The following is a 17,147-nucleotide window of genomic DNA, read 5'->3' as shown; positions in this document are numbered from 1 at the left end:
TGCATATTTCAAAACTTCTTCTTATATATATATATATATATGATGTACCAGCTTTAGTCGTAGCTTAAATTATCAGACGATAAATTTAAAAAAACAGGATCCATTTATTATATCAGGAGAAATAGCAGTTACAAAATCATATTTAAAAATAAAATAAAAAAGAATTACTTATAAATAAAAAAGAATTACTTGTAAATAAAAAAGAATTACTTATAACTTTTAGTATGAAGTTTACTGCATAGTTACATTTAAGAAAAAGCCCCGATATTCTTTTGCGAGTCTTTTTATAGCCTCTGGAAAGGCGGAGCTTTCAAGAAATGACGTCAGCCTCGTCAGCCAATCCAGTTGCTTTAAATAACTCCAGAACATTCTAAAACTGTACGTGTAGAAAAGGCGGGAAAAACAACTTGACTACGGATTTAATTCCACGTACTTTCAAATAAGAGAACGTCGCCATTAAAAATGGAAAGAACATACAGTTAGAATTTTAAGTGTATTCTTGACTATGGAATTTTATTATTACATATATATATATAGTGAAGTAGTGATTTAATAATAGTAATAATGTATTTTACATAGAACCAAGCAAAGGAAAGTAAGCTATGAGGTACAACATGACTTCTCACCTGCAAGATTACCCTTCTCATTTCTGGCGGATCACTGAGTATATCTTGCCATGTTCCGTAGAAACGAAGTACCTTGCGGTCCCGTGTTAAAAATTTGTATAATTTATCATCTTCTACTTTGCAAGATACAACCTCTTTGCGACCTTCCATGGCACGTCTCTCTTCCGTATGAGGATCAGAAGGCATCGGTTCAGCTTCATGAAGCTCTATGCCTGCGTTGATTAAGTATTCCTGAAAATGATATCCGAACGTCATTAATGCTTTTAATTGTGTTAATTAAAAAGTAAACAAATTTGCAAGAATGGTTTTCCTAAAAGTATATTTAAGAATCTATGTACAATCTTAGTATGTAACCGATAAGATTACTCTTACATTAAGCCGAAGCTGAAATTTGGATGTTTCTATCATTTTTAATATTAGATACCTGCAGGTGAACTGCAGTACATCTATATCTCTGTTGATTCATAAATTAATAGCGGTAGCTGAGATGGCAAATTATTAAAATGTAAAATCATTAGGTTATTTTGAAGCAGAAGACATGGAATAATGAGCAATGCCTCGCCAGGATTCAAATCTGGACCTCTCGAATACGCGCCGAGTGTCCTACCGTTACAGCACGAAGGTATGCAGAAAGGAGGGAGAAACTATCTTATAATACTAAATACGAGTTTTGTAAAAGTTAACGTAATTAATTTATTTTAAAATTTTGGAATGTCTCCCAAATTACATTGAATTATATAAATATGATAATAACTTATTTTACTAATAAAATGGCATTCAACTCACAGACGATTGTAAAAGGAGACTATAGGCAGTTTTTGTCATAATTTCAATTATTTTCCGAATTGTTTTGATTATTTATTGATTAATCATTTATATATTCAGCTATTATGTTTTTCCGGGACTGAAAATAGACAATGGATTTAGTGTATGGGGGAGGTGCATTCATTAACTTTTCAAGCCTAACACATTACAAGCAATATATCTAAAATTTTCTCCATAGTTTTCGAATGCACCTGGCACAGTGGTCAGCTTATCGACGGATGTCCACAAGCAGCCAAGAGTAAAATCACTGAACACTGGTTATTCGAATAAGCTCAGCCGAAGAACTATTCGAATAACCAGCGTTTAAATCGCCGAAGAGCGGCCGTTTTTTTCACTCATAAATAAAGAGAATATGAGTCAATTTTCCTTGAAAATTCCTCACTTCTTATAAGCAGTTAGCATTCGAGATGCTTTGCCTTGATCAATTATCTAATCTAAACGCTTATCAACAAATTGCAGCAAAAACGAAAGAAAAGGGGAGGAACATTATTCTTGAATGGCATCCTCTAAGTCATTATTGGTGCTATAAACATGAACCGCAAATGCTACTTAGTTTTTGAAACAAAAGATGTCACTTGGTCGCTTGATGTCTGGTTTGATGAATACGATGGAAGAAGAATGGTCTTGGAAGTTGCCGTTGCCATACAAAAGTAATACTTTCTTCTGAATTTTCCAGGGCATTTTATCTTAATGTTTTGTCGAACTTCAGTCACCTGTTTGACATAATAAGCACGTGTTATTGTGGTAATGGTATATAATTAACAACCAGTGGTCTCTCTTCAACTCATAAAATTTGTGGTCGGAATCTTTCAGCCAGATTTCTGTGTTCTGAACTAGCAGTGTTGGTGTGATCTAGATAAAGTATTCAAAAAAGAAACGCCACGTGATTTCAATAGCTATATATTTTTGTTATATTTTTTATTCCGTTGAAACTTTAGAATCCAAATTATGAACGAAATTATGATCACGGTGTTATTAATAAGAAAGAATTCCTCGTTAAGAAAAAGAAGTATTTCAGAGATTTATATCCGTTATAGCTAGGAAAATCGACAGAGGAACATGGAAGGGTAATCCTTTTTAATTTCTGCATTTTATTTTAAAATACAATCTCCAGAACACAGTTCTAAATACTTCTGCAAACTTTCCTTTCCCTTGCTTAAGTGTTGCTAAATGTAAGAAGCGCTTTCTAAATAAAAACATTTAAAAATTATGAATGTATATTTTACATTTAGAACATTTTCTCTACTGTCTACATGATAGCAAGAACAATCAAACAGATCTCTGAAATTTCATAAGTAGTTTTGCGAACAACAAACAAAATAATAATAACATTATTGTAAAATGATGTAATTATTGTTTTCCTTCAAAAATAAGCATAGAGTTTTAATTTATTTCCCACAGAGCTTAAATTATTAGAATGCATAGTTTAAATTTATAAAATACATATAGTTTTAATTTATTAGTTTAACTTAATTTTTACTTGTCGTTTTGGCATTTTTTACAGTTATATGTTTGTATGTTAAGAGAGGAGACGAATTCGGAGCCCGCCCCTGGCGGCAAACTCATGGACCGCCCAGGGAAATAATATAATGCTACATACTGCAATAATACGTTTATGAGTATTTGTAGATATTATACCTCCTTTTATCAAGAACTCATTCATCGAACGATGTTTGATATTTTCAGTATTAACAAACATCATTGACTGATGGCATGTATTAACCATCAGTCAGTATTAAACTTCAAGTTCTTATATATAAGAACAAGTTATAAAATCATCTTACAGATATGCGTGAACCCTAACAGGTATCAAAAGGATCTTTCTCGCGAGGTTTTGTGGAGTGTAGTTCATCAAAACAGAAATACTGTATGAAAGAAATTAGATTGAACAGGGCTTCTACTTGAGGTCGTAAATTAAACATATTACAAGATTACAGTCTATTCGACTTGATATTAAATGTGGAATAAAATCTAAGCCCGCTGAATTTACAGTTCAGTTCAGTATAACAGGAACCACAATTCCATGGCGGATAATAATGCGTTTAAACTTTAATCACACCTTACCAGCTATTCCACTGCGCTCTTGAACACCGGCAAGGTTATCCATCAACCATTCTCTGAACTTGCTAATGCAATATTCCGAGCTCTAATCCCTTTTCTATCTCACTCACTACGATTTCGGATTAAGTCTTTTATACACAGACGCATGCTACTTAAATCTTGCATAATTTTATGGGAAGAACGAGTTGCGTGACTGAAGTCAGAAAGGGCAGTAAAGATACAAAAAAATCAAAATAACTTGTCAGTTAAACTAAAACTAAACTGACACAACCTTAAATTAATAATAAAAAGTAAAACGTGCTATGTGTGCTTTTTACTTCCTTGTACGAAGTAAAAAGGAAGTATTGTAATCGCGAAAAGGTTCAGATAGCATATTTCAACGAAAATATCCATTTTGACCGCTATCGAATGCAATTTAACGATGTTTTTGCGTGATATCTGTACGTAAGGACAGAATAAAAGACTCGTTTCCTCCAAAAAAATTATAAAACTGCTTTAAAATTAATTCTGAAGAGAATTTTTCGTGGCGTCTGTACGAACGTATGTACGTACGTACGTACGTACGTTCGTGCGTACGTACGTATCTCGCATAACTCGAAAACGAGTAGCCTCAGAACGTTGAAATTTTGTATATAGGACTGCTATAACATGTAGCTGTGCACCTCGTATTTTGGTTGCAATCGGCCGCACAAAACGTATATAAATACTATATTTAGTATATATATATCCACTTTGTTACTCGGCACAGTGATTTCAGTTTCTTTACTCTTACATGTTTGTAAATTGTACATTTTTTGCTTTAAAAAATGATGGAATTATGTTGTTCTTATCTTCCGGTTAAGGTTTTTATGCCTTTCGTAATTCTGGAAGAATATTTGTACAATTATCAACAATTTAAAAGCTGTTTAAGTGCGGTTAAGTTTTAAATAACATGGCGGACATATTTGTTTACATTTGAAACAGTAGAATTGTAGATTTGTTGCCAATCTAGAGAGACTAAGCTTCGCAACAACAAAAATAACGCCTTCATTTATTATTGCGAATTAAATCATGCTTAATCCTTTCTGGAATTTTTTCGAGGCAATAAGTGTTTAAGATTTACTTAATTGTTAATAATTAGTAATTTAATTTTTAATAATTAGTAATTTTTAATACAGATATTTTGAGATTTTATGTATTTTTGTCTTGTCGCGAAGTGAAAACTGAATTAATTGAATGAGAAATACTCAATCGTCTGTGAAAAACAAGGAGATTCTAGCTTTATTATAGTATTTGAAAAGAACATGTGGCAACGATTAGATAATTCTTTAAATGATATACATTTTGTGCATTCTGAGTTATAATAGGAATGAAATATAATACTGTTAAGTGAACCTACTGCCAGAGTGTCGCTAGTATGTTAAACAAATAGAGTGAATTTTAAAGAATGCCTTTATTCTATTGTGGTTTATGCGCTGTCGGCGAAGTAGATTTAATTAAATCCAATAAGTTTAAAAGAAATGCAAGAAACGAATGCGTATAATTTAATATTCCGTACAAGGAAGTCATGTGGTGTACACATCAGATTTTTTAATACTTCTAAAGAATGATGTAATTATTTCAACATGTTTCCTCATATCATAAGTATTACATTATGCTTAAGCTTAGGACTTATTCTTGTTATTGTGCTATTTCTTTTTTTAAATATACATTTTAATTTTTATATAACTATGACATATGCTCATCATTCAAACTGATCAAGGTTTCAAATTACTATTTTTTTAACTTTATATAAAACTATGCTATATATATAACGTGCTATATTTAATAAAGATCTCACTCTTGTCCATTGATCACAGTCGGTGAGATGAATCGTTACGCCATAAACTCTGACAGTGTTTCCAAGATTTAGATCTTTCCACAAATATAAGCGTCCTTTCCCGTCTGGATGAGGAAATTTCTGGCGCTTAAATAACGTGCCCTGGAGAAAAAAATAATGCTTTGTATAAATTGTCAGCAAATGAAAATGCTTGCATGTGAATTATAGTACATCTGGAATACGAATATAAACCCTTACTAGTTTAACAGTTGGCTATAAAATTCCTAAAAAAGTTATTTGTCCCATTTGCAGTTTTGTAACTATTTTTATCACATTAATATAATTTATCAGTTTCAAAGAATAAATTCTGTTCGCACTATGAAAAATTAATTCATGTACCCAGGGCTGGCTTTACTACATTTTTATGTCCGTAACAAAATTTTTCCGGAGCCCTTCCCTAAAAACCAAAAGTAGGGAAATAATAAAAGAATGTTTCTCAAAAGAGGCTTATTGGTATTCTTCAAAAATAAATAAATAAATAAATAAAGATAGAAAAATATAGATAGAAAAAATTTTTTATACGAAACTTTTATGATTATATCTGGTGAAAATGCTAAAACTCACTGGCATCATATATTTTACTTTCTTTTGTATTAGTAAAACTATCTTCTAGTATATTACCACATTTTCTGTTTCCTTTTCTATTTTTTTCCAACATTTCTATTTTTTTCCCCCAAGCAGGAAAACTTTTTTCTTTTGTTCAGGTGAAGTTGATCAAACATTCCGGAAATGAGCGAGTTACCCCTATTCTTCTTGTTCTATGCTCATTGCATTTAAGCCTCCAAAGTTAAATTCATTAACAGTTTGGTAATACTGACATTCCTAGCTAGAGTTATAGAGTTAAAAATGTAAATTATGATACGAATGGATATCCGTTAACACATATTGCTTTTATATTTTCTCCGGAATTTAAAGGACAGCTATCGTGCTGTTCACACGTTTTAGGTGCTTCTATTTTTCGTAACTTATTTAAAAATTAGAATGTTTCAGTCCTTTTTTTTTTTTTTTTAAGTACGATGCAGTTGTAGGTATGCTGAATATTGCAAGCGCAAAGCAAAAAAATTCGAAATTTCGGTTAATTTTTAACTATTTCAAAGCTTACCGTCCCGTAATCATTTTTGCTTCATTCTTCTTTTCTCATCACCTTACAGAATGCTTTTTTTTTTTTTTTTTTTCTTTTCTTTTCTGGGGGATCGGTCAAGTAATGCATTTTAAATAATTTGTAACATTAAAAATAATGGGTTATTGTTAGCAATACATTTATAAATCATTGTTATTATTAGGTGTAAATTATTTTTACATTTAATGAACATATAATTCCGTCGCGTTTAAGTAATGTTGACGTTTAACTTTTAAAGCGTTTTCGATTCCGTAATTTCAGCTGCACCGTAACTTTTTCGTGTGTGTGTATGCGCTTGCACAAGTATGCTTTTCATTATAATTTTAGTTTCTACAAATCTGAGGTAGAACAAATCCTACTTTTGCTATTTTTAGAGGAATCCCCGCCCTGGTTTGCCCCCCACCCTAATCGCTTAGCGATGCTAGCTGCTGTGTCATTGGGCCCGGGCTCCAATCCTGAAGAAGTATTGGGTTTTTTGTAAGTGTATACTGTCTGTGCGACATGGCAGCACGTAAAATATTGGGGAGTCGAAAACCCTTTCAAGATTTTGCTGGTAGGGGAAGACTGATGGGAGACCGTCGGATCCATTTCTCTGAGTGAGGCCACTCACCCCGGTATCCGTTTCTAGGCCTTCGATGAGGCATTCTACCTGCCATGATAGTCTATAACTGGAATGCCTCATCATGGTAGAGATTTATTAGTACCGAACCATTTCATCAATTAAAAAAAAATGATAATAATAAAATAAAAATAAAACATTGTAATTAACATTTCCTACATGTTACGAAGTTTTATCAAATTAAAATTCAACTCATAATCATATCCTTATTCAAATGGGGAAATAAAATTGCATTTAAAAAAAAGTAAAATTAAAATTAATAAAAAAAATCTGAAAGATTTCGGATTTTATATTACCCCTAAAGAGCCGTTTTTTGTCATTTAGACATAGATGCAGGTTTCAAGAGCATTTGAGCTAAAAATATTTAAAATATCTTTAGAACATCTTTAGAATTTTTAGAATTATCCATATCTTTAGAATTTCCGATAAACAGTCTCGCGCGCTGGAGATAAAAATGCTTTATTCTGTACAGTGTATTGCCACTGCTCGCTTTGAAACTGTTGAACTTCTTAATCAAAAATTCGTTAAAAAATATGCAATAGATTAAAAAAAAAAAAAATAGAAATTGAAGATCCGGGCTTCCAAGTCCCATATTCGTGTGGAGGATTACTTTATTCAAAATTTGATTGTTCTAGGTATTGTTGTTCTTTCACAATTAAAAAATTAATGTATAATATTAACTAATTAATTAATTAACAGAATAAATTAATAGATTTTCCAGTATACTGATGTTACTGAAACAGAAACAAGATATAGGAAAAGTATATATCCTGATATGGATATTTGTCTTCTGTAGCAATCTTGGTGACAGAATGTGGCATTGGCGCAGTTCGGGCTTTATAAAGTGCGATCTTTATTATATTTAGTCAAATTTCGGTGCTTCTGCGTCGAATAAAATAAAAAAAATTAAAGGGTCCATATAAAAATTGACAGTTTCATTTAACTCTTCTTTCAGCTGCTTTTATTAACTCCAGGGTTTTGTTAATAAGTAAATATGTAAAATAAAATTTAGAACCTTTTTTTTTTTTTTTTTTTTTTTTTTTTTGTGTGTGTGTGTGTGTGTGTGTGTTTTGTTGCTGTTTTCATAATTCTGGAATGATCAAAATTTCTTATATAGTGTGCTTACTCAGACAAGTAATTTCAAGCCAAATATCTGTCGGCACATTTGGAAATCTAGCTATCATTGTGGTTGCGTTGGATTGAAGAGTTGCTCAGTGTTTATAAGACATGTAGGCATCTTGATTCAATGTAAGTAGAGAATTCCTAATCAAAGCCATCTAATCAGCCACATTTACTTCGAGCCCTGTTATAGATAAATTATTAGATTTTTTGGAATAAGAAGCGTGGAGAATCGACTGTGAGTGTGTGACAAATGAAATCATGGATCTTCAGTTAGTTGAATGTACTATTCAAGAGATATCATACGAAAGAAATGCCACAATTCCTGACAATTTCGGGATTTCTTAAAGCTGATTGCTTTATGTCATCTATGTTTATTAGTTAAATTAGTCATCAGTAAATTAGTCAAGTCAGTGTTCATTATAGTTAAATTAAAATAATTCATTCGTGCAGTTTGTCTGAAAAGTAACTGCTATTATTTTGTAATCTTTTAGTTTGCAAGCCTGGCAGTTACAGTTAATGAATTTTAGTTACTTTACATCTATCTCGTTATTTAAAACTTGCAAATTCTATTCGTTTACTTGTCTGCAAAATTATCAGCTGCCTAGTCCGAATTCTTTTGTTTGGTAGGCCTATGTTGGTGTTGTAAATACAACTATTTGCTTTTACTTCTGTCTGGTTATTTAAAGTTTGTAAGTTTAAAACTGGACTGAAATATTCTTGCAAGCACTAATGCACCAAGAGACCATGAGAGGTAATGACCACGTGATATTCAAGGCTGATTAGAAATTGGAAATAGTTAAGTTAGAAATAGAAGACAAAATTTTTATACTTACCTGAAATAAACCGCTGTTCTCAGTCTTTGGTTCAATAACTTCCATAGTATCGTTTTGCAAATAGTAGAGAACTTTAACGGGCCTAATACGATACTTTTCTCCCCATATATCCTCCATATCGTCCCGAATGTACCCCATAAAACGAAGAACCTGCAAAATATATTTGTTACATGATGTAATGAGTCACAACAATTAGATGTAGTAAAATATTGGAGGCAAAATGAAACAACACGTAATGAGCAGCTATTTGATGAATATCCGGGCAACTTCTGACAGCATTCCTGTAAACGTTTTCCTTGCTAATATCTTCCATTTTTCTTCCATACACACATGGAGTTTTCACCAACACCAAATAGCCTTGCTGCGTCATGATTTTCATTTTCTTCTCAAACTGAATGACTATGCATTTGAAACTAACACTGTTTTTTTGTTTGTTGTTGTTGCTAGGTTTCCCCCCCCCCCGTTTGGCAGGAGCTCTAAAATTTACTACTAAAAGGAACACTTGATGTATTTCGACTAGGGCTTAATTTTTAAAATTAGAAGTGCCGGAGCCCTATGGAAGACCTTCAGTAAAGAGGAACAAAAATAAATAAATAAATAAATAAATAAAATGACTATTAAAATCATTAATAATTTAAAAATTAATAGTTAATTATTACGAAAGTAATTATTATTTAATTAATTTTAATAATTAGTATTTGGCAATTATTATATAATTAATTATTTTTTAATTAAATAAAATTAATTTATTATTATTATTATTAAAATAATTAAATTAAAATTAAATTAAATGTAAAGAGATAAATTAAAATTTAATAAGCAATTGTTTTAGTAAGTCCCTTTACTAAAGCAAAGGGAAGATTGCCTTCGGTGTTCACTTCAAACTCACGGCTTCAAATGACTACAGAAAGGAAAAACATCCAACTCCTTTTTCCGCGAATTCATTCGGGTCGAAAATGCATTATTCCCTCAAATTATATCTCCCTTTTCTTGAAATCCTAGAATATTATTCTCATTCACACTTGCATCGAATACAACAAACCCTCTTTGCAAAATTACTTACTCTTTCAAGCATTTCCCTGACTCATATATTTTTCCCCTTATCGCTTGGCAATTTAGAATATTGCCCGGGAAAAATCTTCAAATGAATGGCTTCAAAAGATAAAAGCATCGCACATGTATCTTTCAGGTTTCTTTGTAAAGAAAAAGGTCGCGGTACAAGGCGAATATACCTAACAATTTAAAAAAAAAAAAAAAAAAAATGTAATTTGAAATTATAAAGATTCGCGTTATACAACGGTGCGCCTTATACGCAAAAATATATGGTAATTTAAACATTTAAGTCATAAGGTTTGTAAAGAAGGACGGCCAATTTTGATTTGCTGGTGGACGACCGAGGGTCTAGGATCTGCACTGTATACACCTAGACATTAAACAGCATTAAAAGGATTCTTGAAATAAATCTTGGCTTCATTAAAATTGAATACTTAAATAAAAATGTAAAATTTAATGAGAAATTAAACCAATTTTAATGAAAATATACATCAAATGGTAATGAAAGAATTAAAAATAATTTCAAAAAATGCAAAACATTCCCGTCCTTAGCATTCAGACACAAATTTTACTAACTTTAATCAAGAATTTCTGTTATTTGTGAAAACGTATTTGTTAGTTATGAAGATGTACAAACAGATTATACAGAGTGGATCAAAATAACTTCTATACTGTTTGACTTAACAAAATAACATACTGAATAATGATTAGCGGAAAAGTTCAACATGAATCAGTAAAATATTAATAAATTTACAGGGTTTCTTTCGAAGGTTTAAATATAGAGCCTTCTTTAGCTGCAGAAATGCAAATGACAAAACAGAAGCCAATGATAAAATGAGATAAGATAAAGCGATTAGAATGAGAGGAAGGAAGTCAAATTACCGGAACTTTTTATTGATGGGAAATGAAAGCAACTATGAAATAATTTCCTTAATAGCGTAGGGTAAAGACGGATTGGAATTTGGTTTGGTTTCGTTTGGTTTATTTAATTATAGCAAAGCGCACTAAGGCTATCTGCCTAAGGGGAGGACTTTCTAAAGGAAACTGGCTCGTATACACGTTACACATGGGGAAAACCACGAAAACGCCCATGCAGTCAGCCCGTTCGCGGGATTCGAACCTCGGACCAAACTACCAGTGTTCAGCGATATTACCCCTCGGCCGCTGGTGGGGCCGATTGGAATTTGGACACTAATTAGAACTGAGAGATTTTTATAAGTGTAAAACGCCTCTAGAAAATATATTTCGCCAATGCAGCAGATATTTTTGAATAATTTTGTCCGCAGAAAAATAGAAAATGTGATTAGAGAATTTGCGTTTCTTTTTTCTTAATATATGCCTCATGTTTCTTAGTTCGAAATTTTAAGGTTGTATTAGTGGGACCAGTGTAAATTAAACCACATTGGCAAGGAACTCCGTACGTACCCGAGAAGGTCAAGTCCAGAATGGGGTCCTTAAGTATGGAACTGCGAATTTTATTGACCCCAAAGCTGACTTTCTGTAGAATGCGTGCAGTTTTATATCTAATCGATAGAAAGAAAGGAATGATAATAGAAATTTTATGATCTCCTAAAACGAGAGAGTGTTTTTTGATGCGTTGAGATAATGCAGACTACGATCATGCCAAGAAAACAAAGGGCTACGAACACAAACATGATTTGATAGATCACGTATCTTTTTAATTACAGCTTTACGGTTTATATATTTATGGTCCCAAGAGCTGACGTTAGTTGAATTTTGCGAAGTCCAGCTCCAAGTAAACCACAATATGACTGTGATCAGGAATAGCTAAATGAGAGAAATTTGTGCCAATGTTTGTTGTCGTGACAAAAACACAAAATCTGGGAAGCAAATAAGATCGCTGAAATGGGCAAAAGTGTTTTCACATGAATAAAAAACAACATCAGTCATATTCTGTCTCTCCCCCCAGTCAGATTTTGGTGGCTTATATTCTAGAGACATTATTTTTTGGAAGCCGCAGAGATGAAAAATGAGCAACGCCTTCCCCGGGACTCCAATCACGGGCCTCTCGAATACGCGCTGAGCGTGCTGACCATTACGCTATGAAGGCATGCTAAGAAGCAGGAGAATACCTTATATACTCCCCCTTTTAAAGGGCGACTGTGGATTAGGGAACCCCATCGCCAAATCCTGGGGGCAGATAGTCACATCCACTACTCTTTTAGTTCGGGCGCCGCTGTAGAGACGTTAGGTTATTTCGGAAGCCGGAGAGATGAAAAATGAGCAACGCCTTCGCCGAGACTCAAACCTCAAACCACGGGCCTCTCGAATACGCGCCGAGCGTGCTGATTACTGCACTACGAAGGCATGCTAGGAAGGCGGGACAGATACCTTTTAATATTAGGAAACAAAAAATCGTTTTGTTGCTTTTCTTCATCGTAAAGCAAAAACTTTTTGTGGCCGCAATAGACGAAAACTTTGCATACGAAAGTATTACCTTTCGGATCGTTCAAAAGGGTATAATGACGAATGGCAAAGTGAACAATGCACCGTAAATTGCACTTTTAATTTTATTGGATGTGACACTGGATGTTACATCCAAATAATAGAATGTGGCGACGTTTGCATTCTAAAATGGAAATGCTTTCAGTAATACTAAAAGATAGATGACTGCTATTTAAATTAATTTTTCATTTCTTTGTTATCTATTTACTTCATTATTTTCTTCTTTCTTTGTAGCATTACATTTAAGTTTCACTAATAAATTTGATTTTGAATAGCATTTACCTTTTGTCTCGTATCTTCACTGGTTCACTCGTTTCAAAGATTATACAGATGTGAGTGATACGCAACTTAGTATGAAGTCAGAGGAATAGCTGGTACTCGTGTATGTGTTTAGATCAACATTTACTGACGCGTATCTCTCCTAGTTTCGAAAACCGCTACTCGCGAAAGATTTAGAATTTAACATTTAGTTTGGTTGGTAAATTAAAATTTTGAATAGCTGTTATTTGCTGATCCGTGACATGTAGCCTCTTCTTAGAATGTATTTAGGTGTTGCAACTACAATGACATTTAACTTGCATTCATTGCATAGGTCCAAGATACTCGCAACTTGTTTAGTAAATGTTTATTTTATCTTTCCCAATGTGCTGAAATAAAATATACCTAATTAAATACTTCTGTCTGTGTGCTTTTCAGAAAATAGTTAAGCTAGTAGTGATAATATTCTTGAGAGCTTGTAATATGTAGGGGCTACGAGTTGGACTTGAATAGTTAAGAATTAGCTTTAGCTCCTTGTATCTTTTCACTTTTTATCTTCTTTTATTTCAAATAATTAGTACTGATTTTGATATTAGTATAGAAGGGATAAAATAATTATTTATATTAAAAATGGAAAGTTTTTATTCTTTTCAATAGTCCCTTTTTGGACAGCATTTATGATTAGTGACAGCTGGTGCCCCTCTAACGGAATAACTCCAATATATAAGCTTAGCAAAGACTAAGGCCCCTCTAACGGGATAGTACCGAATTTGCATACATACTCTAAATTTGTCATCTCAAAGTGATTTCACTGACAGACTTAAAAATTTATTCACTGGCAGACTTAAAAAAGACAGTTTTAAAAAATGTTATACGGAAATGGGTTTAATAGTTTATTGGCTTAGAATAGCGACGTAACAATGCTATTGGAGTAAATATGAACACTATAACTTTCACTAAAACACTGTAGAAACAAACAAACAGAATGAATTATAACTTGCCACTGACTTAAAAGGCCTTAAAATGTAGCGAAATTCGTGCAAATTTTTACGCTTCTAATCGGAATACAAGTGTAAGGCTGATGAAATATAGAAATATTATTCTTTGCTAAGGAGACAAAAAATCGGTACTATTCAGTTTCGAGGACCGTAAAAAATCGCCAAAGTATTGTTGAAGCCAATGCTGCCAAAAAGAATTGCGGCAACCCTAATAATAGCGGCAAGAAAAGAAGTATATAATAGTAAATAACTATCTAAGATTGATGTTTTAATTTAGATGAAATGTTAATTTCATATAATACATGTTTATTATTATAATTTATATGAAAAAGGCTAAACATGACTGAATGGAAGCATAAGAGTAAATAACTATTTCAGATCATTATTATAATTTAGTATATAAAAATTGCTAAGCATAACTGAATGGATGCCTGCATCGCTATTTCGCTACCGACTTATCGCTAAAGCATAATTTCATCTCGTTGGTTGTTCAAACGTAATTTTCTATAATGAATGATGCCTTTTCTTTGAAAATATTCTTGGTAAAGTGCAGAATTGCTCACTTATTTGTTTTATGCTTTTTGCAAGGGTAGAAGCAGTTGGATTTTTGTCAATTTTCTTTTACTTTTTAAGTGAAAATAGGTCGATGTATACATAGATAAAGTCAAGGGTGTGCGCAATGTCATTTTTGTGCAATTCCAGGATTTTTTTTTAAGTGAAAATAGGTCGATGTGCACATGGATACCGAGTATGTGCAATTCTTGAAAACGCGTCAAGCAGTGGGTGATTCTGCACTTTACCTAAAATTCTATCGCCGACTTTTCGTCATGGGCAATTCCCAAATTGTTAAATCCATAAGATATCAAAAAAGGATTTAAAAATTAAACTAGTATTTCAATGGCGTCTTAAGAAATATAAACTTACGCAATCTCGTCTATATAAACTTACGCAATCTGAAATCAACGCATACGCTAGATTTGGCGCGCTGTTGAGGGCGCGTTTGCTAGATTTGGCGCTTTTGCGCATACATTTTCGCTGCAATTTTCTTACGGCCCTCAAAACAGAATAGTACCAAAAAATCTTATGACTTTAAAACCGGGTATCTTCTCGATCAAGCAAAGAAAATATTAAAACTTTGTATAATGATTTCATATCAAAATATATTTCCTGCACATTAACAGATATTTTCCTGGAAAGTTTGGTGTAAAATGATAAAATGGACAAATATAAAATATAAGGCAATAAGAAATTCCAATAACGTACTTTCTTATCCATGGCGAGATACCGAGGTAGAGAGACTTCTTTTGGTGTTGTTCTTTTTGGTCCATAAGTAAGAGTGGCAAGAAACTCAGTGTCAGGAATTTTGTTCTGTGCCTCCAGTAACTCTGCGGCTGCTTTTGCAGTTGTGGAAGCAATCGGTTTTGGGACAGGAACTCCTTTGCTGTACACTAATGTCCGAGGGAACACGAATCGAGTTTTCTGAAAATTAAATAAAAATCAATTACGATACCAGTAAGCTAATACACGTTAAAAGTTTCATTTTACAGAAATTACTTCCATCTTTGGTAACTTTCCCCATGAAACCTCAAGTGTTCAATTTATTTAATCATAACCTTGTCAAGTTCGATGCTAATTTTTAAATCATTTATTCAATACTTGTTAAAATATTTGTGAATAATATTTGTTAAAATGATCTTTTCTTTGTTAACCAGTTGCTGCCTGGTAGTTACGATGATACTGTTTTCTTATTACTCTTCCCACGTATAACTTCCCCACCCTCTTCGTTTGAGTACCACGATTTTCGGAAAAGTCGGAAATCATCTGATGGCCAGATCATATGTCTTTTCTTCATTTGTCCCTAGAGAGTTGTTGTGAGTCGTGGGTTCAGTTTTTTATTTATTTACTTATATCTGAAATTTTTTCAGAGGCTGTTTATGAGTTGAGGGAAGTTAAGAATTAACATTATGATATTTAACTCCATTGCGAAATGTGCCTGCGCAGATTCCTCTGCGATATCTTATTACAATATGAAGTCCCTTTTATACACCATGATTTCTGTACTGCGAAAGATTGGACTGAAGATGATGTGGAGTACCACCGTCGCATTGATCGGCGTAATGGTTAGCAACACTGACTGCTGTGTCAATGGGCTTGGTTCGAATACCGAAGAAGATATAAATTCTTGTAAGTATATAGTGTCTGTGCAACAGAGGGCACTTAAAATACTGGCGAACCGAAAGTTCTGTCAAGGGGTTTAGTGATAGTGGACTATCAAATCGTCTTCGGACCAGAACAGTCTCTCCGTGTTCTAAATTCTGCTGTTTGGTGTCTTCCTAAATTTTAAAAACGCTAAATTCAGATTAATTCAGACAGGCACAAATAAATTTCTAATTCTACATGAAATGATGTTTTAAATTTCTTTCATATTTAAGTTCAGTTATTTAATGATAAGTATATCATCACTATTACTCAAGCTATGCTTCTACGGTGCTTATTTTTCCATTTCTAAACTCTCATCACAGAAAATTAACACAATTACATTAATCAATAAGCGAATGAAAAAAGCTCACCGACAAGTATGATCTGAAGTTTTCTAACACAATGCAACGTTATTTCCTTTAGGATATTGAAACTAAAAAGGGAAAATTGCTAAAAATCTAAATTGCATATCTATAATTATTACAAGTAATAGCATAATTATTAATTAACTTTCTCTCATAAACTTTTCACTTGGGTCTAAAATAATTAATCTTCGTAATAAATAAATTATATTAGTACAATGCAACTAATTTTCTCGATAAATGAGTGATATTAATAAAGCATTAATTAATCTTCACAATATGTGAACGATATTTGCAAAGTATCAGTTAATCTTACCGTTGGGTCCCGAAACGAATAACCAGGTAAAAATGGCAAACTTTGATTCATCGTTACAATACAAGTAGAGGAGAAATTGATTTAAAATTTATAAATGTGTGAAAAAAAAGAACTCAAAAGTATAAATACAACGCGTATCCTCCTCCCATTGCCCTACCTAAAATAACAACTAAAGATTCTCCGAGTTTGAATGAGTCAAACCGTCGCATGGCAACCGCGAAACTAAGACAAAAACTTATCACTGAATTGGCAACCAAAAAGAATATTTTCAGTAGCAAGCGCATTAATTGCCTTTAACTTACAGTGATTGTAAATTATGTACGTGGCAGGAAGATAAGAGCTTAATATTTAATTTATCCTCTGTTTAAAATAAAGTTTTAAATTTGACTTAAGTGACTTTATATTTGCATTTAATCTGCAAACGATAGTAC

At 32.7% G+C, this 17,147-nt stretch overlaps 1 protein-coding gene across 2 annotated transcripts in view; it reads right to left on the bottom strand.

The window, feature by feature from the left end:
• Nucleotides 1–16,873, bottom strand: part of LOC118194727 (EF-hand domain-containing protein 1-like) — a 65,391-nt gene extending 48,518 nt beyond the window's left edge. For both annotated transcript variants that reach the window (XM_035365916.2, XM_035365917.2), the window contains exons 1-5: nt 16,717–16,873; nt 15,103–15,318; nt 9,065–9,214; nt 5,332–5,472; nt 627–857 (exon numbers count right to left, since the gene is read on the bottom strand). In XM_035365916.2, coding sequence (XP_035221807.1) covers nt 627–857; nt 5,332–5,472; nt 9,065–9,214; nt 15,103–15,318; nt 16,717–16,767 — 789 coding nt within the window. In that variant the 5' untranslated portion in view covers nt 16,768–16,873. The remainder of the gene's footprint in view (nt 1–626; nt 858–5,331; nt 5,473–9,064; nt 9,215–15,102; nt 15,319–16,716) is intronic.
• Nucleotides 16,874–17,147: the final 274 nt, after the last annotated feature.

This window comes from Stegodyphus dumicola, chromosome 3, assembly GCF_044657685.1.
Source record: "Stegodyphus dumicola isolate Sdum_Otavi_A_Nest chromosome 3, ASM4465768v1".
Taxonomy (NCBI): Eukaryota; Metazoa; Arthropoda; class Arachnida; order Araneae; family Eresidae; genus Stegodyphus; species Stegodyphus dumicola.
The sequence above is the reverse complement of the archived record's forward strand: the minus strand, read 5'-3'. Positions and strand labels throughout refer to the sequence as shown.